The sequence below is a fragment of the Salvelinus fontinalis genome, chromosome 10, assembly GCF_029448725.1.
Source record: "Salvelinus fontinalis isolate EN_2023a chromosome 10, ASM2944872v1, whole genome shotgun sequence".
In the NCBI taxonomy this organism is placed as follows: Eukaryota; Metazoa; Chordata; class Actinopteri; order Salmoniformes; family Salmonidae; genus Salvelinus; species Salvelinus fontinalis.
Window position 1 is genome coordinate 14,520,478 of NC_074674.1, and position 23,009 is coordinate 14,543,486.

Below are 23,009 nucleotides of genomic sequence, written 5' to 3' on the forward strand. Positions count from 1 at the left end.
GTTGTAGATGTCGCCACAAAACCTCTGCAGCCCACCTCCACTGGTCGGACTTCTGTGTTCCAGCCATGATGCCGTGCTTCGGCAGCTAGATTGGCATAGCGCAGATGTTTCCGCTCATAAGCCTCATCTACTGAGTCCTCCCAGGGTACTGTGAGCTCAATGATGAAGACCTTCTTGAGCAAATGGGACCAGAGCACCATGTCAGGTCTTAGGGTGGTGGTTGCGATCTCCGGAGGAAACACAAGTTGCCGGCCAATGTCAGCTAGCATTTTCCAGTCGCGGGCCAAGCGCAGCTGGTCTCGCTCTAATGGTGTAGAGCCGCTCTTCGGTGGTTTAGCCCCTTCGCGGACAAAGGTCGTCCGTAAGGGGTGTGATGCTGCTGGGGGTGGTAGGGAGTTGGTGGCAGCTCGCTTGTCCTCCAGGGCGGACGCAAGGTTTTTAAGGACTTGGTTGTGACGCCAAGTGTAGCGTCCTTGGGTGAGGCTTGTTTTACACCCTGTGAGAATGTGCCTGAGGTTGGCTGGCATGGAACAGAGGGCACAGTCCGGATCTTCACCATACCATTGGTGAAGATTAACTGGTGTTGGAAGGACGTCATATGTTGCTCTGATGGAAAAGCTCAACCGCCTCGCTTCCATGGCCCACAGATCCTTCCAGCTGATCTTCCTCTTCTCCACACTGTCCCATCGAGTCCACTGTCCCTGTTTGGCAAGAGAGACTGCCTTGGCCCACCTTGCAGCCTCCTCCTGATGGCGTACTTCCTGCACTACCATCTTCCGCCGCTCTGGTGCAGTGGCCTTACTCCAAGCAGCACGGCTAGTTAGCCCAAGGCCTCCTCTCCCTTGCTGAACATGACCCACAATGTCAGCATGTCTGAGGGCTGCTGTTGCCTCCTGGACTGCTTTTCCTGGCCTCCATTTGCGCCCAGTTGCCAAGGTCGGCGCGTTGTTGCTCACCACTGGGTCTCGAGATTCATTCAGTGTCATCTGGAGCCTGGTTTTTGCACACTTGAATTCCTCTGTTAGACTGGTGAGGGGCAGCTTGAGGACACCATCTCCATAGAGGCCTATGGTGGTAAGGCATCGTGGAACTCCGAGCCACTTCTTTAAGTAGCCTGTGACTCCTCTTTCCATCTTCTCCACTGTTGAGATTGGAACCTCATACACTGCTAGGGGCCACAACACCCTGGGTAGGAGACCAAACTGCAGACACCAGGCCTTTAACTTTCCAGGTAGCTGGGTGTTGTCGATGGACTGTAGGCTACTACTGATGTCTTTGCGCAGCTGTTGCACCTGGTCTTTGTCCTTCAGGCTTGCATCATACCACCTTCCAAGGCTTTTTACCGGCTGCTCAGACACTGTTGGGATTTGGTCATCTCCGATGAAGAATTTCAGGTCAGAGAGTACTCCCTTCACAATCGAGATGCTGCGTGACTTGGATGGTTTAATCTTCATACGGGCCCAGCTGATGTTCTCCTCGAGTTTTCTGAGCAGTCTCCTGGTGCATGGGACAGTGGTGGTCAATGTTGTAATGTCGTCCATGTAGGCTCTGAGTGGAGGGAGGCGGAAACCAGAGTCGACTCGCTGTCCACCAGCAACCCATTTTGAGGATCTGATGATAACCTCCATTGCCATTATGAATGCCAACGGAGAAATGGTACATCCCGCCATTATACCTACATTCAGGCACTGCCATGAGGTGGTGAACTCTGAGGTGGTGAAGCAGAACTGCAGATCCTTGAAGTACGACTTCACCAGCATTGTGATGGTGTCCGGTATGTGGGAAAATCTGAAGGCAGACCACAGGAGTTCATGGGGCACAGAGCCAAATGCATTGGCGAGGTCGAGGAAGACTACGTGGAGGTCCCTTTTCTCCACCTTGGCCATTTGGATCTGGTGCCAGATCATGCTGGAGTGTTCCAAGCAGCCAGAGAACCCTGATATTCCTGCCTTCTGTACAGATGTATCGACGTACGCATTCCTTTGCAGGTACTCGGACATCCTCTGGGCAATGACCCTAAAGAAGATTTTACCCTCGACATTCAGTAAGGAGATTGGGCGGAATTGGCTGATGTTCACTGCATCCTTCTCCTTAGGGATCAGGACCCCGCCTGCCCTACGCCACACTTTGGGTATTATCTTCTTCTGCCAAGCTGTTCTCATAAGCCTCCAGAGGACCCTCAGGACGTCTGGTGCGTTCTTATACACTTTGTACGGGACTCCATTTGGCCCCGGGGCTGATGCTGTTCTTGCCCGTCGAACTGTGTTTTCCACCTCTTTCCATGTCGGAGGGCTGGTCTCAATATGATGTTCCGGGGGTTCAATGGGTGGGATATCTGATGGGATGGCCAGATGTTCATGTCGCTTTGAGTCAAAGTTTGTTGTTATCAGGTGCTCCTCTAGGTCTTTCTTTGTTGTTTTTAGAGCTCCACTTTCCTTCGTGAAGAGACTTTTAAGGAACTTGAAGGGATCTTTATAGAATCGAGTTCTAGTTTGTTCTTTCTTCCTTCTGCGTTTCCGTAGGTTCTCTGCTCTACGGAGGGATGCCAACCGGGTTTTAATGTCAGCCTGAAGTGCCTCTATGCCCTCCTTTTCCACTTCCGAGGCCTTCTTCCACTGTTTCTTAAGCTGTCTCCTTTCTTGAACGAGGCGCTTGATTTCTTGTTGCCTCCTGGAAACTGGTGGGGTTGGAACCTTTCTCCCGCCTTTTGCCTCTTGCACTCCAAAGCTTTCTGCCCCGTACTCATAGATGATGTCCCCCATCCTCTCCAACTTCTTCTCCACTGTGCCTCGAAGTTTCTCGAGGGTCAAGGTAAGGTCAGTATTCACTGCTTCCCACAACTTCTTGTCACTGGCGCCAGGCCACTTCACATACGGTCTGTGCCCTGGTAGTCTCCTCTCGACTGCAGGTCTGGGAGGCTGGGTGAGTTCCACTCCTGTTGTTGGTTCCACCTCAGTTGTTACTTCGGTGCTTGAGTTTACGTCCTCCATGACAGTGGTACTGATGCACTGCAAACTATGGTTTGCGTCCAGTTGCTGTGCTTCATTCGACTGATTTGATCGCTTTCGCAGAAAGTGATCAATGCGAGGCCTCTGTCTCTCTTTACCCAGACACCCCTTCTTCCCCTGGTGGATCCTCAACCCATGGTGTGATGTAACTTTCCTCCAACCACAGACACATACCTGCATCTGTTTGTGGCCTGCTGTTGCAGCGGAACTTGTGACAGTTGCTGTGGTGATCTCTTGTGCTGTGCTCTCATTACTCGTAGTCGTTTCCGGTCCAGTCGTTACCATGTTGTCAGCCGATGAGTCATCTTCCGCCCCCGCTCTCGCAGACTCTAGGGGTATTCTCGTATGTTGACTTTCTGTAGCTAAAAGCGGGTGTTTCCAACATACTGCGAAGTATGGGAAACTACAGAAATGGGAAGCTACCCCATGACTGTCCCAGTGGGGTCTATTCCCTCCTGTCAGCCGTCTCTCCGTGCCGCCACAAGGACTTTCCCCTGTTGTCAGCTGATCTTTCTCAGCAGTCACTGGACTAGTGCAGATATTCAGATTCCAAGAACACAGGATGAGATGTTACTATCCTTTGTGCAAGCACTTCCAAGAGTTCATGAACAGTGAGACTGGTGAAATTTGGGGAGCGCATCGTCAGTAGTGTACCTTTGGTTCCTAGGGTGTTTCGGCCTTTCACACTATACACCCTCCCCAAAGGCGGCCAGCGAAAGGCGGCCAGTATCAGCTACATTTATGCCTTTACTAGACTGGGGATATTTTATATATGAATGCTTCCGCTCAGTGTTTGAGATCAATTGACACCCTTTACCATGGCACTTTGAGATTTATTTTAAACGGCAAAACCCTTACGCACCACTGCACTTTGTATACCAGGGTTGGTTGGCCTTCTCTAGTCACTCGTAGGCTCAGTCACTGGTATACTTTTATTTATGAAGCCATTTTGGGTTTACTACCTTTTTTATTTGGGGATTTTTATTGTTCAGAAATGTGATGGGTACTCTCTTTGTTCGCTGGACTTTATCCTGCTAACTTCCAAATGTCCGTACTGAATTTGGTAAAAGGGCTTTTATGTACTCTGCGCCATCGTCTTGGAACTTCTTACAAAATACTTTTAAACTGGAGGAACATGGTGCGATTGGTATTTTTAAATCACTGATGAATGATCTTGAGACTGATTCCCTGACCTGTCAATGTTTTTATTTAGCTGTTTTTGATTTTTGTTATTCTGTAGTTTTTCATGTTGTATTTTTGTAATGACTTGGTGCTGCCTATCTTGGCCAGGACGCTCTTGAAAAAGAGATTTTAAATCTCAATGAGCCCTTCCTGGTTAAATAAAAAATAAAAAAATTGCTATGGGCTGTTTCCTCATGGCTGTAGGATCCTTCCTTACAGGCCTGCCACACTTCTTCATGGGACGGTAAATCGAATGCAATACTGGTTAAACTTGTACTTGTAGAGATACTCCAATGCGGGGGATAGTTTCACTTTAGAAATAAAGAAATGTAACCAGTTGTTGATTTTTATTTAACCAGGTAGGCAAGTTGAGAACAAGTTCTCATTTACAATTGCTACCTGGCCAAGATAAAGCAAAGCATTTCGACACATACAACACAGAGTTACACATGGAGTAAAACAAGCAGTCAATAATACAGTAGAAAAATAAGTATATACAATATGAACAAATGAGGTGAGATAAGGGAGGTAAAGGTTAAAAAAAAGCCATGGTGACAAAGTAAATACAATATAGCAAGTAAAACACTGGAATTGTAGATTTGCAGTGGAAGAATGTGCAAAGTAGAGATAGAAATAATGGGTTAATCTCAGTTAATTTGGAACTAAAGTCTTGCATAATTGGTCAGCTGCTTGATTATGTTTTGGGGCCATACATGTTAAGAGAAGGGATTAAGAGATGCTATAACTGACGTGGTAAGGTTGGACCCAGGTGCAGAGAAGAGACCAGAAGATGAAGCAGTGGTTCCGCCAGTGTCTCCACCCCTCAAGGGCCCACTTAACTGCCAAGAGCTCCTGATTGCCTACATAGTAGTTGCCTTCCGCTGGCGAGAACCGCTTGGAGAGAAAGGGTATGGATGCAGTTTCTTGTCCTCCTCGTTGCGCTGTGAAAGTACCGCCCCAGCTCCGGTGTCCGAGGCGTCCATCTCTACCACAAAGGGACGAGTAGGATCAGGATGAACGAGGACGGGTCCGGAGGTGAAACGTCCCTTGAGCTCTATGAATGCCTTGTCAGTCTCGGGATTCCTGCAAAAACCTGCTTGGGTGAGGTGGGACAGGGCTGTATGTGTTCCTGATGGGTTTTTGGAGAAGATCAGGATGTCGTCGAGGTAAACAAAGATGAACCGGTTCAACATATCCCAAAGAGTGTCATTGATCAATGCTTGAAAGACTGCCGGTGAGTTCGATATTCCGAAGGTCATGACTAAATACTCAGTGACCACTAGGGGTGTTAAAGGCAGTTTTCCACTCATCTCCCTCCATGATTCTCAACAGATTTTAAGCATTGCGGAGGTCCAGTTTGGTGAAGAATTGGGCTCCTAGGGCCAACTCCAAGGCGGCGGACATCGGGTAGGGGGGGGTAACGATCCTTGATCGTAATCCTTTTCAGCCCTCTATAATCGATGCAAGGACTGAAGTTTGGGTCAGAGACAGAGACAAGGCCCAATTATGATATTTTTTCCACTAATAGTTCTTTTGAACAATCACATTAGATATTTTCAGAGCATATCTGGTCTAAATACAAATTACTCAAAAAAATTACTGAATTGGGCTGCCTGTCTTAATGAAGCCATAGAAACCTGGAAATGTTCCATCCTGTCAGTATTGACGTTGAATGGCATTAAATACTATTTTTTTGTTCTCTCCCATCCCCTGTAGGTTTGTTGAACATGAGTGGAAATTAAACTCCAGCACACTGGTAGCACTATAGACGTGTGAGTAGATCTTTTCCAGGTGAGTTGAACCTGCCTCTGGGTGCAGTGGGGATATTCCTGGGAGGTCTACTGATGAAGAGGTATAAGCTTAGCGTTGTGTCTGGAGCCCAGCTGTCTTTCGTCACCTTCATGGCCTAGCTCCTCCTCCCTCTGCAGTCTGGCACTAAGTGTGACAACGTTCAGGTGGCTGGTCTGACCGTGTCCTACAACGAGTAATTATTACATCTGATTGGTTGGTTGATAAAAACAAAAGTTTTGATCAGTGGAATATGAAGGAAAGTTAGACCAAAACACACGTGGGCTTGTGCCGGATCTCCCTCTTGTGGGAATATACAGTATGGTTGTTGTTTTTTGTGTGTTTTCCCCCTCCCCCAAAAAATTCTAAGGTGTGGGTCACCTTAATATAGCATCATTTCCAATCCCCTATATTTTTTGGTAAATATATCCATACACGCATGCATACATATACCTATATAGACATACATACGTTTTTAAAGAATATACCTTTATTATTATTCCCCGCAACCCTACCACCGATCCCCCAATTGGAGTAAACCAATAAACACTTTGGCTTTTACCTTCAATCTATACATCTTATACACATTTTACAGACACAGTCTACTTTACAATAGTTCTCTCTTGTGTGTTCTTAGTCCTTCCTCTATTTCTGATGTCCATCCAGTTTGATTTCTATTTGTAATTGTGCTATTTCACAAAAGTTCCGAACCTATATACATTTTACAGATCCCGTATGCTTTACATTGTTTATCTTGTTATTAGTCCATCCATCCAGCTCCATATATGGCAAATCGAAATCCGAAATGGATGATGTTGAGAGATAGATTTTTGGATTTCGATATGCCATATATTTTTCAACTGTGCTATGATGCTTCACAAAATAATTGAACCTTCCTATTCTCATAGCTTCTACAAATTAAAAACATTTCCATATGTCTGTGTTAGCTGCATGTGTGACATAACTCCACCAATCCTATTGATATCATTCACTAAAATTATGCCTTTTTTTAAAGATTTCTTCGAAAAATACATTTTTTTAATCAATTAGTATATTTGAATTTAACCACAATATTTGTTGTATTCTTTGTTCTGTCTTTTCAGATGGATTAAACTGAAATTGCAACCAACTTTCTAAGGCTTGTTTAAAAAATAAAGATATTTTGGAGATCATTTCCTGATCGTCTTTTCTTATTATCTGCTAGGCCATTACCATTGTAACTGGCTATACTTATTTCACCAATTACCATAATGAAACACAACTTTCAATTATTTCGATCAAATTATATGTTTGTAAACGTACCATTAAAAAGTAACATGACGATTGAGTGTCTATATAGCTGTACCATGATATTTGCATTTCTACTAAGTAAACCTCCAATTGGTCCTTACTATTCCACCCGTTAAAAGCCCTCCTCATCCCGAGTTGGGTTGTCACCCCAATACCCGGCAGACCACCCTCGACTCCCTGTATCCCATAGCCCTGAACCGACTGGGATCCATCCTTTGAAAAGAGCACACAGTGCCATTTACCGAGTTGAAGTAGATCAACTGCCAAATGCATTTCCATCGCCCTCACCTCGATTTGTATTATATATAGCTGTGGATCATCCTCTATTGTCCCTAACATCTTTTACTCCTTCGCAACAGTTGTGGGATACACCCACACACACACACTCAACCCTTAACCCCACACAACCATAAGCTCACTTTCTCAACAATTGCACCATCCCAGAGCCCAACTCAAGATAGGTCTTGATTTACAAATGCACTTGCAGTTGCAGCTGCATGAGAAGGCCTGCAAGACTGCGCAAAAATGTAGAGATTTTATTTACCATTGTCACACTCCACCTAGATGATGGAGGTCAAATGTACACCTTTTTCCTGAAACACCCACAATACGGTCACCCGTATTGACCATATTCCCAAGCATCTCCATGCAGTCCGACATTGATTTTGTGCCACCAGGGTTACAATAATATACCACCTCTCTGAGTGTCCGAGTGTGACCACATCCCCATGGGTTACTGCAGCTAGTGTTGCCAGCACTGCCACTGCCTGGGTGGGGGCACCCCACCGGCTAGGTACAAGGTCGTCAAGGTTCTCATTAGCAGCTTTGAGAATGTCCTTGTGTAGTATGCTCTCTAGGGGGCTTTCGCTTTGCAGGACCAACCCTGCCAAGCAGGCTAAGAATCTTGAGGGGGCAGTGCTGCTCTTGGTCTCTGACCTCATTTTGGCTGCGTACAGACCACTTACAGTAGGCACATAAAACAGTTAGGGACTTCTCCTTAGTATCTGGGTCATTCAGGTGGGTGTCTAGGGTATAGGGTCATGGACCATACCATTAAAATAGGATCATAAATAATTAGATGTAGTTCCCTATGATAGGACAATAATAAATCAAATGTATCATTTATTTTAAAACTGTTCCACCATGATAGGACAATAAATAAATAAGACGTATAATTCATTATAAAAGTATATCCATCATCTGAACAACATTGAAAGCTCTCTCATACCCCGGCTCACAGCAATACATTGGTTCTGGGATATGCAACCATTTCATTACTCACTCATTCAACTTTCCCAAACATAACAAATAAAAAAACACACACCACACCATCCACACATACTGTGCCTTCTGTTTACTTAGTTTTTATCTTCACTATGTAGAAATAGTGCTTGTGTTCAATTAGTTATATGTGAAGATATATAGAAAAGCTATATTTTTTTTTGTATTGTTACAATCCATAACCGGGCTAGAATTGTGTTTTTTTCCTCATCTATGAGAACTTTGTAATTTTTTAAATAACCATGGAGTAGTCTTTGTGTCTCTGAACAACTGGTTATCAATATATAGTTTATCAACGACGAGAACTACTCGTTTCACTTATATTCTATTTTCTTTGAAAATTGGATACAGAACTTTACGGGGTTCTGCAATTTTCTTTCGGAGACTGATCATTCATGCCAATTTTGGTCCCAGCAAGTCTTTTACCCAGGCTTTTAACCATTATTTTATCTATAAATGAAGCAAATTTGACAACGATTGGGCGTTCATACCTTTGGCCTCTCTGTCCGAAGCGGTGTACACGTTCAAGTTGGATTTCGTCGATAGCTTCGCATGGGATTTTTTATTTTATTTTTTATTTTACCGTTATTTTACCAGGTAAGTTGACTGAGAACACGTTCTCATTTGCAGCAACGACCTGGGGAATAGTTACAGGGGAGAGGAGGGGGATGAATGAGCCAATTGTAAACTGGGGATTATTAGGTGACCATGATGGTTTGAGGGCCAGATTGGGAATTTTAGCCAGGACACCGGGGTTAACACCCCTACTCTTACGATAAGTGCCATGGGATCTTTAATGACCTCAGAGAGTCAGGACACCCATTTAACGTCCCATCCGAAAGACGGCACCCTACACACAGGGCAGTGTCCCCAATCACTGCCCTGGGGCATTGGGATATTTTATTAGACCAGAGGAAAGAGTGCCTCCTACTGGCCCTCCAATACCACTTCCAGCAGCATCTGGTCTCCCATCCAGGGACTGACCAGGACCAACCCTGCTTAGCTTCAGAAGCAAGCCAGCAGTGGTTTGCAGGGTGGTATGCTGCTGGCTCTGAAGCACTGTAAGGAGGAACTCTCTAACTACAGATTCAGGAACTTCCCCTTCTTTCTCCTGGATACCTGTAAGTACCAGAATCTCTCTCGTGGATCTAGATTGTATGTCCAGTAAGGCTTCCCTCAGAACAGTGTTCTCCTTTTTAATTTCATTCATTTCGGTTTCAATCTTATTGACTGTCCCTTTTAGCTTGTGTGTTTCCTACTCCAATGTCGCAGCTTTTTCATCACTCATCTCGAGGCTTGCCTTCAACTCTTTTAAATCCTTACTAACTAATTAAAGTATACCCAGTTTGTAATTTATTGATTTTAACAGATCGGTTTCGACCTTTAACATTCCCGGTGTTGAAAATATTAAATCGTCTGTGTCTGTAGAAGAGTCACGTTTCCGTTTTGAAATCGGTTCCCCTGTCTTACTCTCCGTCATGTTTGGGTGTTGCTTGTTGTCGTAATATTTTTCGATAAATGTCTCTAGTCTTAAGATTTGTTTTGTGTTATTATCCAGATTGAAGGTTATCACCCACCAGATTATGTCGTGCTAATATTTTAGTCTAACTTGCCAATATTCATTATTAGGTTTTATCTTGAGGTGCTTCTACATAACTTCGTTCAGTCTGCCATTACCTTTACGTCCGCCCTACCTGTGCGCCTTCACCCTCAATAGTATGGTTGTTACTGAGCCAGGATTCCTTGCTGTTTTGTCACTGTATGTCACGACTTCCACCGAAGGTGGCTCCTCTTCCTGTTCGGGTGGCGCTCGGCGGTCGTCGTCGCCGGTCTACTAGCTGCCACCGATCCTTTTTCCTTTTCTTTTAGTTATGTCTGTTTGTGTTTCACCTGGTTTCATTTTGGTTAATTAGGGGGGGTGTTTAGTTCGACATTTCCTGGGGGGTTTTGTGCGGGATTGTTTTCGTTTGAACTGTCAGTGAGTTTGGATTTCGTTTTTATTAGCTCATGTTTTACAGGTGTTTTTCCCTAGACTGTGTCTGAGTGGGGTTTTCGTGGCTATTGCTGTAGTCCGTGTTCCTGTTGTCTTTTGAGCTAGTTGAATAAAACACCTTTTTCTTTGGAACTTGTTTCTCCTGCGCCTGACTCCACACCCACATCTCCTTGGGGAGATCTGACACTGTGCCTATGTCAATGATAGTTCAGCAACAATTATTTAAACATCATTATTACTAGCCATTTTCTCTGTCCCCCAGGTCCCCTGGTGTACGATGGCAGCCTGTTGTCAGAGTGTAATAAAGACTGATCCTGCATGGCTGGGGAGTGGGACCCTGTGTGTTCAGACAACGGCATCACCTACACCTCCCCCTACCTCGCAGGCTGCTCCAGCTTTACAGGTTACAGCAAGATCACGGTACCAATACTATTAATGTACTAAGTGTACAAAACATTCACAGGGATTCTGGTCCATGTTGACTCCAATGCTTCCCACAGTTGTGTCAAGTTGGCTGTATGTCTTTTGAGTGGTGGACCATTCTTGATACACACGGAAACTGTTGAGTGTAAAAAAAACAGCAGAGTTGCAGTTCTTGACACAAACTGGTACCCCTGGCACCTACTACCATGCCCCGTTGAAAGGCACGTAAATATTCTGTCTTGCCCATTCACCCTCTGAATGGCACACATACACAATCCATGTCTCAATTGTCTCAAGCCTTACAATATTTTTTAAAACCTTGTCTCCTCCTCTTTAGCTACACTGATTTAAGTGGATTTAACTAGTGACATCCATACGGGATTATAGTGTTAACCTGGATTCACCTGGTCAGGATATGTCATGGAAAGAGCAGGTGTTCTTAATATTTTATACACGCAGTGTAACTCATTGGCACTGAAATAAGTTATTTTCAACCATTAACTGGGGCCTTGTTGAGGCCTTATCTAAGTAAGTAATTGCTGATTGACAATAAAGTATTATTTTGATGTATGGAAAAGATATGGTATGCAATTCCTATGTAGAGAAGGTTCTCTCTGGTAGTTGTTCAATATGACTTCAACTTTTACAGGGCACTCTTGTGAAATAGATGTTTAATGTCAATGTGACTCCCCGTTTAAATAAAAGTTAAATAAATTAAAAAACGTCAACACAAACACAGGATATGGGGTACACATGGTATCACATCATTACATACTAGGCCCTACTGCACCTGCATTCCAGCGCCATTCCAGCATCTGGAATTGACTCAACATGTTTGAGGTGGGGGATCAATACATTTGGGGGAAGAGGTGGCTGTCGAATGTATGATTCTGATTTGTACAGGTAAGTTCATTGTGTGTATGGGGCGGTTGGCGTCCATGTTTGTGTCCGTACTCTGAGGTGTGTTTGAATATGAATGAGCAGCAGTGTTGTGATGTGTCCTCTCGTCCTTGCAGAGTGATATTTCTTGGCCTCATCACATGTCTCAGTGGCTCTGTCACGTTCTTTCAAAATCGAACCCAGAAGCAGACAAGGACAAGGAGAGTAGGAAGAAGGTGAGTATTTATTTACAAGTGAATATGAAGGGGTAGAAATATCCAGGTGGAGTAGCGGGCAGCGGTGGTGAGTTGATGGGAGTGAATAGGTGGGTCCAAGGGAGTAGCGGAAACCTCCGACGACCAGGCAGGAATGGGGTAAATGATCCGGGTGAATAACTGAAGACAGAACAAACGGAGGTAAGTTTAAGACATACAAAACAACTAAACAAATTCTATCAAGCTGGAGGCTGATACGCTGGCACAACATACTGTTACTGGCTAACGATCCGGCAGGGAATGGATGTCAGGTCCGGGATTATAAAGAGGAGAGATGATGATCAGGACCAGGTGTGCAGATAGCTGATGGGATACAGGTGCGGGTAATCTGAGATCTCCCAACTAGCTAAATCGTCCGGCAACCAGACAGGGTGCGTTCCAGGACACCGGAAAAAACACTCCAGAACAGAACACAGGCAAAAAACAGACTCAGGAAACGGGATTTGTGACAGGCTCCTCCTTAGGAGGGAGGGGGACACCACCACGGGACAGACCCCACACTCATCGCTAGAGATCGAACTTCATACTCCCTCCAAAACCACTGAACCCCTCAACACACCGAAAGAGATTACGGTGCACACCCTTAGAGGGAGCCGGAACAGGATAACTCCCTCCAAACTCACAAAGACACAGAGGAGGAGGAACTATCCAACACCCAGGGAGAGAGAACGAGTGACCTCAGTCAAACACAGTCAGAAAGAGGAGGTGGAAGAGGCGTTATATAGAGGAGGAGATTACCCCAGAGGCAATTCCTCCGGTTCATGTGAGCAAGAAAGAGCAGAAGGCTTCTGATCAGCCAAATGGCAGGCAGAGGGAGAGGTCATAGTGATTCACACCCACAGAGAGAAAGACAACCCACACAACCTCTTGGTTGAGATGAACCACACAGAGGTAGAGGCAGAGGGCCTTCAGGGCTAGCCAGTCAGCCTGCCTGCTCTGATCCTCAAGTCAACTGTATTTAAATTCATGTTCATTAAAGATTTTTATTTAAGAATTGAAAAGTCCCATTTACTTAATGATAATTTTTCGCTGTCTTCAACCCTCAAGAACCAGGGTGAGTCTGGGTCACCCTTTTACTGGGCAAACACAACTTGCATATCGTCATAGACTAGGCCGAAACGTTCATCTTTTAACCTTGCCTTAATAAAACAATGCTTTTTTTTTTATAGTGAGCAAGAGTTGCGCTTTTTCCTTTTCTATGATGATTCAAATTTTTGTTTGCACCTCAACTCAACGTTGGTTGAGCGCCCTCCGATTTTTTTGTTGTCAAATATATATATATATTTTTTTAAATGTACAAAGTATTAAAATTGGGATGTTTCCCACTTATTTACACAACGTACTCCACACTTGCAAAGTGAAGGTTTATAGAAAAGTTCTGAAATTAAGTAGTAAACAGAAGAAAAGCAGAATTGAATCCAATTATAATGCGAATAATTTAATGGTCTATGGTTCAATCCCATTTCTGAAGGTCTGATGAATAATTAATATTGTTCCTCCTCGTCCTTGTGGCAGGCGCAGCAGCACACTGCCCGCCAAAGCCTGCAAAATAATCGCCGGACTGCCCCTTTCCTAGCTCTGCATGGAACATCCAGTGTCACGTCCTTGGTGACATGTGGGGTGACATCCGGGATGACCACAGCAACATCCTCTGGAAAGGGAAAAAATAGGAACAGAATGTAAACAAATGCAAACCGTAGGTTCTAAACACTGTCCAGTTGAAAGGTTCTACTAAGATGTCATGACAAACGGCACCTGTCAGAGTGCTCTCTAAGTGTTACTCACCTGCTTGGATGTCAGCTGGCAGAGTGGCGAAGACGGCCATCGTGAGATTCCTTTCTTCAGGTGTGACGTCCACAACCTCCAAGTGGGAAGAGATGGGCTCTGCCTCTGTATTAGGGGTGATGTCCACCACATTCAGGTGGGAAGAAGCTGGGTCTGCCTCTTTGTTAGTGGTGATGTCCACCACATTCAGGTGGGAAGAAGCTGGGTCTGCCTCTTTGTTAGTGGTGATGTCCACCACATTCAGGTGGGAAGAAGCCGGATCTGTCTCTTTGTTAGTGGTGATGTCCACCACATTCAGGTGGGAAGAAGCTGGGTCTGCCTCTTTGTTAGTGGTGATGTCCACCACATTCAGGTGGGAAGAAGCCGGATCTGCCTCTTTGTTAGTGGTGATGTCCACCACATTCAGGTGGAAAGAAGCCGGATCTGCCTCTGTATTAGGGGTGATGTCCACCACATTCAGGTGGAAAGAACCCGGGTCTGCCTCTGTGTTTGGGGTGATGTTCACAACCTCCAGGTGGGAAGAAGCCTGGTCTGTGTTATGTGTGACAACAACAATCCTGATGAGCTCTACTACTACAAGGCACCAAGATGTCATCACAACAGGCATCTGTCAGAGTGCTCTCTATCATTGCTACTCACCTGCTTGGATGTCAGCTGGTAGTGTGGTGGAAACGGCCACCGCGAGGACAGGGGGGACTGGTAGGGTGGCTGCAGGGGGCTGGAAGCAGCTCTGCACCTCGTCCACCACAAAGGCACAGACAGAGTTCATATAAAAAGGGCTCTGGAGGTCATCCGTGGAGAAGGACTGACTGATTCTCCCGAGGATCGACCGCACAGAGTCAAAAGCAGCAGCCCGGGAGAAATGGATGTGAGGGGAAGGGTCCTTTAACAAACAGGAGAGCTTCTCCACTACGGCCGCCACCATGCCCACGGCCATCCCGCTTATTAGGATTGGGTGCTCTGAATGGCCTTCCTCTGGCTGAAGCCACAGGGCCAGGAGGAGCCTGGGCACCACCTCCACCACCACCTGAGATGGGCTGAGCAGGTTGCTACGGGGCTCATTGGACTGCTCGTCCAGAATGCTCCTCACAGCTCTCTCCACGATGATGTGTACTTTAGGATCGCTGAAATCAACAAAAAGGAGAAGACGAAGCTAAACGATGTGCAATGTGCTCACAGAGAACACTGTCTTAGTCTGTTTCTGTGTAGTTCCAGATGTGTAGATAAATGGATCAAGTCATATGCAGGGCAGTACATGGAACTCACATGTCAGCTGCCGAGGTGGAGTGCATGGAGCGGCGGAGCTTGCAGAAAGCCTCGTGCTCTATGTCCATCATTTTTAGGCAAGTGTTTACTTCCCAGGCCTGCAGTATGAAACAGGGAAGTCCCATTAGTGTAATTTCACAACAGATCTATTCTGCTGTGCTAACTCGTTGTTGAAAGGCAAGTAAAGAGCTCACTGACTTGTAGTATGTCTCTAACTCTCATTCTCTTACCAGCCGAGCGAGGTCGTTTCCCTCCTCCAGGGTTTCCTTCCACACCCTTCAAATAAAACAGAGCAATTCAACTTTCCTGGCTTCTGATTTTTCTGTTGTTTATTTTACGCACACCTCATGAAGGGCTGCTGGTGGCAGGGAATGGCAGTGAAGGTGAGTGCTGACGTAGTACTCACCTCTCCCTAAGGGATTTTTTGCCCTGAGACACCAGCCAGTTGCTCATGTGCTCCGTGGTGACATGGGGCGGGACCTGGCCTTGACTCTGGAGCAGCAGATAGTGGACCATGAGCTTCTTCTGCAAGATGAGGTAAGGTGTGAGACCGTGCCACGAAATACCATATCATGTGCTTTCAGAAGGGCCTCTCGTAACATTTCACAACTGCTCATGCCTGACAATTTGCAAGTGATATTAAGAACTCTTATGACCAACTTCTCTAAACTGTCTTGAAATACAACTCTCTTTCTGTTGTTTATGTTGTTGTGGGATGAATCTTACCTGTTTATTGTAATATGTTTCCTCCCAGCAGGCCTGCAGAGTCTGAAAATAAAGGCTGCTTCTGCAGAATTCCTTTGAAGATATTGAAAATAATGACGCTTTGTTATGCAGATTATGCACAGGCATTTACAGTATGCTAAAATGAATTTCTCCTAAGATTACCTTTGTGGGACCATAAGTGAACTCTGGAATGCACCAAACCCTATCCATGGTAAGATGGGGAAGAAATGCAGCGCTATAGATTTACGGGATGCTCTAGAGATAACAGGAATGACTTAAAGTCGCGAATGATCAATGACTGTGGAGTCGTCCAATATGCTGCACTTAGAATGGAGTTGTAGGTGATGTTTGGCGCAAAATAGAATGTTTACATTCTATTGCCATGGAGAAATGGAATGTGTAGAACCTGTATAAATGGGTATGCTTCTATGTCTTTATTATGTCATAATGTAGGGACATAGGAGCCTGTCCCGATTCATGACGCGATTATCCAGGTGCATGTTGCTTAGACCTACTAATCCAACCTTGCTTTACAAGTTAAATACATAGATTTGTATAGGCATATATAAACAATCGACCACATCCATTTAAAGCAATGATTGTCAATTGAAAATGTGGTTCTTGTGTTGTCCTGTTGTGTGCCTTGAGTGTCAGTCCCCTTAAGCACATTATTCCAATATTTCCGAGCTCTGAATTGACACAATGAACACTTTTGCAAAGATATTCGGTTAAAAATAAGAGTATGAATGACAATTAACGTATGACTTGGATTGTATGCATAATAGTGTAGTGAACAATATCGCTCAGCGTGGGAACTTTTGGTGTTAGGAAAGTATCCTTTATAAGTCTCCATGGCACGTATCACTTCGTTGTCTTGTTGGTAATAGTAAACATGCATGACAGTCCGCATTGTAATGGTCTAACAGGTGTTTTTCATTTTGTTTCTCACATTAAACAGACATTTGAGAACGGAATTGCTTACAGTTGTACCTATGATGCACAGACACACTAAAGCTGTACAGTGTAGTTTGAATAGTCAGTTTCAATTATTTGCAGATGTATTCCTTATTATTTACAAATCGAAAGATGTAACATTTGAAATGAATGTGGCAGAACAGTTTAGCATAGAGTTCCTGTGGGAGTCTTCTCCTTCAGTCTTTTTGCCTCCTAGGCCTCGTTTCTCATTACATGGATTTTCCCCAGTGTCAACTTCACATGAGATGACCGCTGTCTACTGTCATGTGGGGCTGGATGACAGATATCGATATGCCGATATCGCTGCTGTCCATGGTCCTGAAATATACAATCTCAGCTATTTGCATATGTACAACCGTCCAAACTTGACCCCACACACATACACACACATTAACACACATTAATGCTAATCTCTCACACACTTTTGAACATTGCACAACCTGCAACAAGACACTGAAAGAGCATTTTATTCCAAGTGTGTTTGTGTTTTAATAAAGACCCGAAGAATGAAATCATCGTGTGGATGTTGATTGGACAATGTATATGTGCTTTGCAGAATAATTTTTTTTTGCATACCCTGTTGCGTGTATTTTACTGGAGTATGATCAGATTGCTTTGTTTAAACCAGAATGAAGATTTGGTCTGAGAAACAATTCCGAATAGCATGATAGCTATTGTTTTTTAAATAAGGCAATGTATTGTAGAGACCCGCACAGACAGCGGTGTGTTATGTGGTAAGCTATTAGTGGGTTGTGTTGTACTTACCAGTGTTCGCGGGATCCGACATGCCAATCAACCTGCTATCTGCCAATCACGGGGATGCCTGGAATGTTCTCAAAAACCATGAATCTCAAAAAACCATGAGTCTCAAAAACCATGAAGCGCTATGATGAAACTGGCTCCCATGAGGAAGACCCAGAGTTACCTCTGCTGCAGAGGATAAGTTCCGTAGAGTTAACTGCACCTCAGATTGGAGGCCAAATAAATGCTTCACAGAGTTCAAGAAACACACACATCTCAAATCAAATCAAATTTATTTGTCACATACACATGGTTAGCAGATGTTAATGCGAGTGTAGCGAAATGCTTGTGCTTCTAGTTCCGACAATGCAGTATTAACCAACAAGTAATCTAACCTAACAATTCCACAACTACTACCTTATACACACAAGTGTAAAGGGATAAAGAATATGTACATAAAGATATATGAATGAGTGATGGTACACAACGGCATAGGCAAGGTGCAGTAGATGATATAGACTACAGTAAATACAAATGAGATGAGTAATGTAGGGTGCACTGTTCAGAGGAGACTGCGTGAATCAGGCCATCATGGTCGAATTTCTCCATTGAAACCACTACTAAAGGACGGACACCAATATTAAGAAGAGACTTGCTTGGGCCAAGAAACATGAGCAATGGACCGTTAGACTAGTGGAAATCTGTTCTTTGGTCTGATGAGTCCAAATTTGAGATTTTTGGCTTTCAACGTGTGTGTAAAGAATGCAGGGTGTTTAGTTGGGTCTACGCTTCATTATAAAACAATTTGTTGAATGGTTTAAAATCCGTCAAAAGCTGCTTTCAATTCATGCTGGCTCTGAATAAGTCTTGACGGAGACAGAACTTGTTTTGCCAAGGAAAGTGAAAAGGAATGAGGGAAAGTAAAATGGAAAATACATGGAAAGGAACATGGAAGAACCTCAAAGAACATTGCATTTTCAAGATCATGTAATATCAAACATAACATCAAAATGCATCTTATATTCCTGCCCTTACAGTAAAACCACATGATTTCAAAAGACATTTTATGTGAAATCATGTGAAAACATGTTTTGGAACATAACGTGATCACTTTCATCATTTTCACATGTGTAGTTTAATGTAATCACATGTTGCTTTACATGTTATCACATTAACTTCACATAAGATTACATAACTTGTTTTTGGAACACTTCCTGTGTTCACATGTGAAATTCATGTGGTTTTTGCGTAAACGCCCTGTAGTTCCACACTCAAGGTTCTTAATTAATAATGCTTTAAAAGGCACATGTACGATTGTGCATGTGTAATGGGTTGAAAACAAAGTCACTAAAAACAGACACCCAGTTATTATTTATTCCCCCCCAATTTGTTTATGTATTTATCTTAATTAATCTAAATTGTAATTTCTACATACTTTAGTGTTAGTAGTCCATCAGGCCAATAGATGGCGGTGTTTTACTGTTGTAGTAGGAGAAACAGCAAGTTCTGGCCAAGCGCTCACCATTCTGCAGAATAAGGATCAGAACTTTACAGAGTTTAACTGTGTCTGTTGTTTTTACTATTACAGGTATGTAACAAAACTTCCAAACGTTCAAATATATACACAATATGTAATAACTTGCTATTTAACAACTTTGTCAAGGTCTTATCACGTTATCATGTTTTGGCTTCTTGTCGAACTGAGTGAGAGAAGAACGGGATTTACATTGAGTGAGAGTATATGTTAGCTTGATGCTAGCTGAGGTAAAAAACGATTTAAGAGTCACAGAGACTATGTTTACTGAGTAGCTTACTTGTACTGGATTTTGTCTAAGATATTTTTTATAAAGAATCCATTTGTTAGGGATTTCTGAGTTAGTTTGACATGTTATTGGTTTTGTGTAAAATTGTGCTCACTAACTGGTAAACTAGCCGAGCACGCTCAGTATGGTGGACTTTTAGTGCATACAGTGAGAGAGACGATTTTCTGGAGGTGCCACTATCTTAAAGCTGAATGTATTGTTGTCAGTTTTCTATAGAGGTAGCGGTATATAGAAAAACATTCAGTTATTTATGTTTTCATATATAGGTGTTTCTATTGTATGAATGTGAAATACATTGTGGTTTTCATGTGAAACCATACACTAAGACAGGGTTATTTGTGGAACATTTTAGAATTCTGCTTTAGGTAAAGTGCATTTATGTTGTGTAATTTAAAGTGTGCACTTGTTTGATGTGAATATATTCAAAGTACTAACAAGAAAATAGACAATTGAACAAGAGAGAAAAAACATTCTTCAGAATAAAGAAAGCGGCAGAACTTTGCAGACGTAAACTTGTGTCCGTTCTTTTTATTATTGCAGGCCACCTCAGCTACACATGCACTCTGTCTGCACACGCATCCACGCATGCACAGACAAACACACACTAATGTTCTCTCTCTTGTGTTTGTCAATAGTTCATCGTGGCCCTGTCGTTCGCCTCCTTCACCAAAGCTCTGTCAGGGACCTACATGAAGAGTGCCATCACTCAGAGAGACACTTTGACCTGTCCAGCTCTCTCATCGGACTCATAGAGGACAGCTTTGAGATGGGTATCAACAATAACATTGAGTTGCTTGAGAATTCATGTAATAAAAACCAGATACAGACTACAGTATGATCCCTTTTTTTGTGGTTCAATACTGTCCAGTTTTATAGTTGTTCCTATTAATTGATTGACTGGCGTTTGTCCATGACTCTACTGTCAAACCCCTAACATTGTTTTATGTGATGCTATGTTGTTGCAGCCTAGTATCCAAACTGATATGCCATTTTAAGTTAAAAAAAAAAAAAACAGTGTTTATAATTTGCGATTCCTGACTACTGTAGTGTTGTGGTTTCTTGCAGGTAACCTGCTGTTCCTGGCTGTGGTCAGCCATTTTGGGGCGAAGCTGCACCGGCCCAAGCTTATTGATGTGGTTAGGATTTGGGCTAAATCAACTGATGCTGATGTAATTGTGTTTTCTGAAACCTGGCTCAGCAAGTCTGTTTTTGATAAGGATATTTGTATAAGTGGTTACAATGTTTATCGCACTGATCGAGTTAAGGTGGGGGTGTGGCTATATATGTAAAAACGAATTTCCCTGTAAGTGTGGCAAAGTCTGAAACTATTTGTAAACAGTTGGAATTTCTTGCTTTGAATATTGAGGTTTCAAAGGGTCTTTCTATAAATGTGATTGGCTGTTATAGACCCCCTTCTGCTCTCGGTGATGCATTTTCTTCTTTGACGCACCTTATGTCTAAACTTCTTCACAGTGAAATGATCTTGATTGGTGATCTCAACTGGTGTTGGTTAAAGCCGGTGTCTGATGATTTAAAAATGTTTTGTAATTCTATGAATCTTACCCAGTTGATTAACTCACCCACTCGCCCAAATCTTAAATGCCCAGATAAATCTACCCTGATTATTTTATATTAACAAATGTTCCACATAAATCATTACAAAAAACACCAACCGCAGGATATTTAAGTGACCATTGTTCTGTTGTTGCTGTTAGGAACCTTAGTATTTCTAAGACAACCCAACGTTTTATTCGTAAGAGAAATTTGAAGTGTTTTAATGAGCAGGCTTCCGTTCATGATTTGTTTTATTTTGACTGGAGCAAGATTGAGTTTATCCCTGATGTGGAAACTGCCTGGATATTCTTTCATTATGTTTTTTTCCAAATAGTCAACAAACATGCCCCATTCCGCAGGTTCATGGTTAAAGGGCGGGATAATCCATGGTTTTCTTCTGAGTATTATTCACGACCGTAATCTAGCCTGGGCTAAAGCAAGGAAATCATGTTCTGATGCTTATTTTTAGGCAGTTAAAACAAGTGTTCTTTTCTTCTCAGGAAGGCCAAGTCTGAATATTTTATGTCTGTTACCACTGATAACCTGAATGACCCTAGAAAGTTTTGGAAGGCTATTAAGTCTATGTCTGGTAACAGTAATGTTAATGAATTACCGTCATGTGTTTTGAAGGACTCTGTTGCTGTATATGACAAAACTGAAATGCTGAATTGTTTCAATGAGCACTTTGTATCATCTGGTAGGCTGTTTAATTCAGTGTCCCCTGTCTCTGTACAACCCTGTGTGGATGAATCAGCGTCCTCTGTCTCTGTACAACCCTGTGTAGATGAACCAGTGTCCTCTGTGTGTGGATGAACCAGTGAGAGCTGGTCAAACGTTTAGCTTTTTGCCTTTCTTTTTGCCTTGCTTTTTAAATCTGGCAGCTGATTTCATAGCTGAACCACTTACATATCTGTTCAATCTAACCCTGGAATGTAATGAAATTCCAAAGATCTGGAAATCAGCATTTGCCATACCACTTTTAAAAGGGGGAGATCCAACTCTTTAAAATAATTATAGGCCAATATCAAAGCTGTCACCCCCGGTGAAAATACTTGAAACCCTTGTGAGTGATCAATGTACCAATCGGGCTTCAGGAAGAAGCATAGCACAATTACAGCAGCCATGAATGTTTTCAATGATATCACTGAAGCCCTTGACAATAAACAGCACTATGTCTCACTTTTTATTGATCTCTCTAAGGCTTTTGATGCAGAGATTGTCGAGTGTAGGTCTTTCAGAGCATGCAGTTGCATGGTTTGCTAACTATCTGTCTGACTGAACTCAGTGCACTCAATTTGATGGGCTTTTGTCTGTCTTTAATGGTGTGCCCCAAGGCCCTGTACTTGGTCATCTCTTATTCACTATTTATATAAATGATTTAGACAAAAATGTCCAAAATGCGCAACTTCATTTTTATGCTGATGATACTGTTATTTACTGTTGTGCCTCGTCTCTTACAAAAGCTTTCCAGAACTTGCAAACTGCTTTTTATACTGTTCAACATACCTTGTGTCAATTGAAGCTTATCCTCAATACTGACAAAACTAAACTAATGGTGTTTTCTAAAGCAAGAAATAGACTTCTGAACCTTTCATCTATTACTACCTGTCAGGGCAAGGATATTGAGGTTGTAACCTCATATAAATATCATGGAATTTTAATTGATGACGGCCTCTCTTTTAAATTGCATATTCAACAAATTACCATTTTTTGAAGCTGAAATTGGGATTTTATTTTAGGAATAAGGCCTGTTTTTCTTTTGAAGCCAGAAGGAGGCTAGTATCAGCTACATTTATGCCTTTACTAGACTGGGGATATTTTATATATGAATGCTTCCGCTCAGTGTTTGAGATCAATTGACACCCTTTACCATGGCACTTTGAGATTTATTTTAAACGGCAAAACCCTTACGCACCACTGCACTTTGTATACCAGGGTTGGTTGGCCTTCTCTAGTCACTCGTAGGCTCAGTCACTGGTATACTTTTATATGTGAAGCCATTTTGGGTTTTCTACCTTTT

The 23,009-nt window shown here is 43.1% G+C and overlaps 1 protein-coding gene and 1 long non-coding RNA gene across 3 annotated transcripts; one reads left to right on the forward strand and one right to left on the reverse strand.

Moving 5' to 3' along the window:
• Positions 1-12,070: 12,070 nt before the first annotated feature.
• LOC129863661 (uncharacterized) lies at positions 12,071-16,648 on the reverse strand. Of its 2 annotated transcripts, XR_008760999.1 has the most exons (8): positions 15,897-16,648; positions 15,577-15,695; positions 15,401-15,446; positions 15,171-15,268; positions 14,544-15,028; positions 13,905-14,435; positions 12,333-13,770; positions 12,071-12,239 (listed from the first exon to the last, which is right to left on the reverse strand). XR_008760999.1 is itself a non-coding variant. In XM_055935790.1 (7 exons), exons 1-7 carry the CDS (start codon positions 16,020-16,022, stop codon positions 13,604-13,606), a joined length of 1,572 nt encoding a protein of 523 aa, XP_055791765.1. In that variant the 5' UTR covers positions 16,023-16,648; the 3' UTR covers positions 12,071-13,603. The 2 variants fall into 2 exon arrangements, 1 of the variants encoding a protein (XP_055791765.1); XM_055935790.1 differs by having other exon boundaries at positions 12,071-13,770.
• Positions 16,649-19,109: 2,461 nt separating this feature from the next.
• Positions 19,110-21,836, forward strand: LOC129863666 (uncharacterized). Its single transcript, XR_008761001.1, has 3 exons — positions 19,110-19,200; positions 20,071-20,205; positions 20,501-21,836. It is a non-coding gene; the product is annotated as an uncharacterized LOC129863666 (long non-coding RNA).
• The last annotated feature ends 1,173 nt before the right edge of the window (positions 21,837-23,009 follow it).

Excerpts from the sequence above, each read along its gene's own strand:
- LOC129863661 (XM_055935790.1), bottom strand. The coding sequence starts at position 16,022 with ATGCCTGTGCATAATCTGCATAACAAAGCGTCATTATTTTCAATATCT. Across the intron at positions 15,269-15,400 it reads GAAACGACCTCGCTCGGCTG|GCCTGGGAAGTAAACACTTG; the intron begins GTAAGAGAATGA and ends TTCATACTGCAG. Across the intron at positions 13,771-13,904 it reads GCCAGCTGACATCCAAGCAG|AGGATGTTGCTGTGGTCATC; the intron begins GTGAGTAACACT and ends TTCCCTTTCCAG.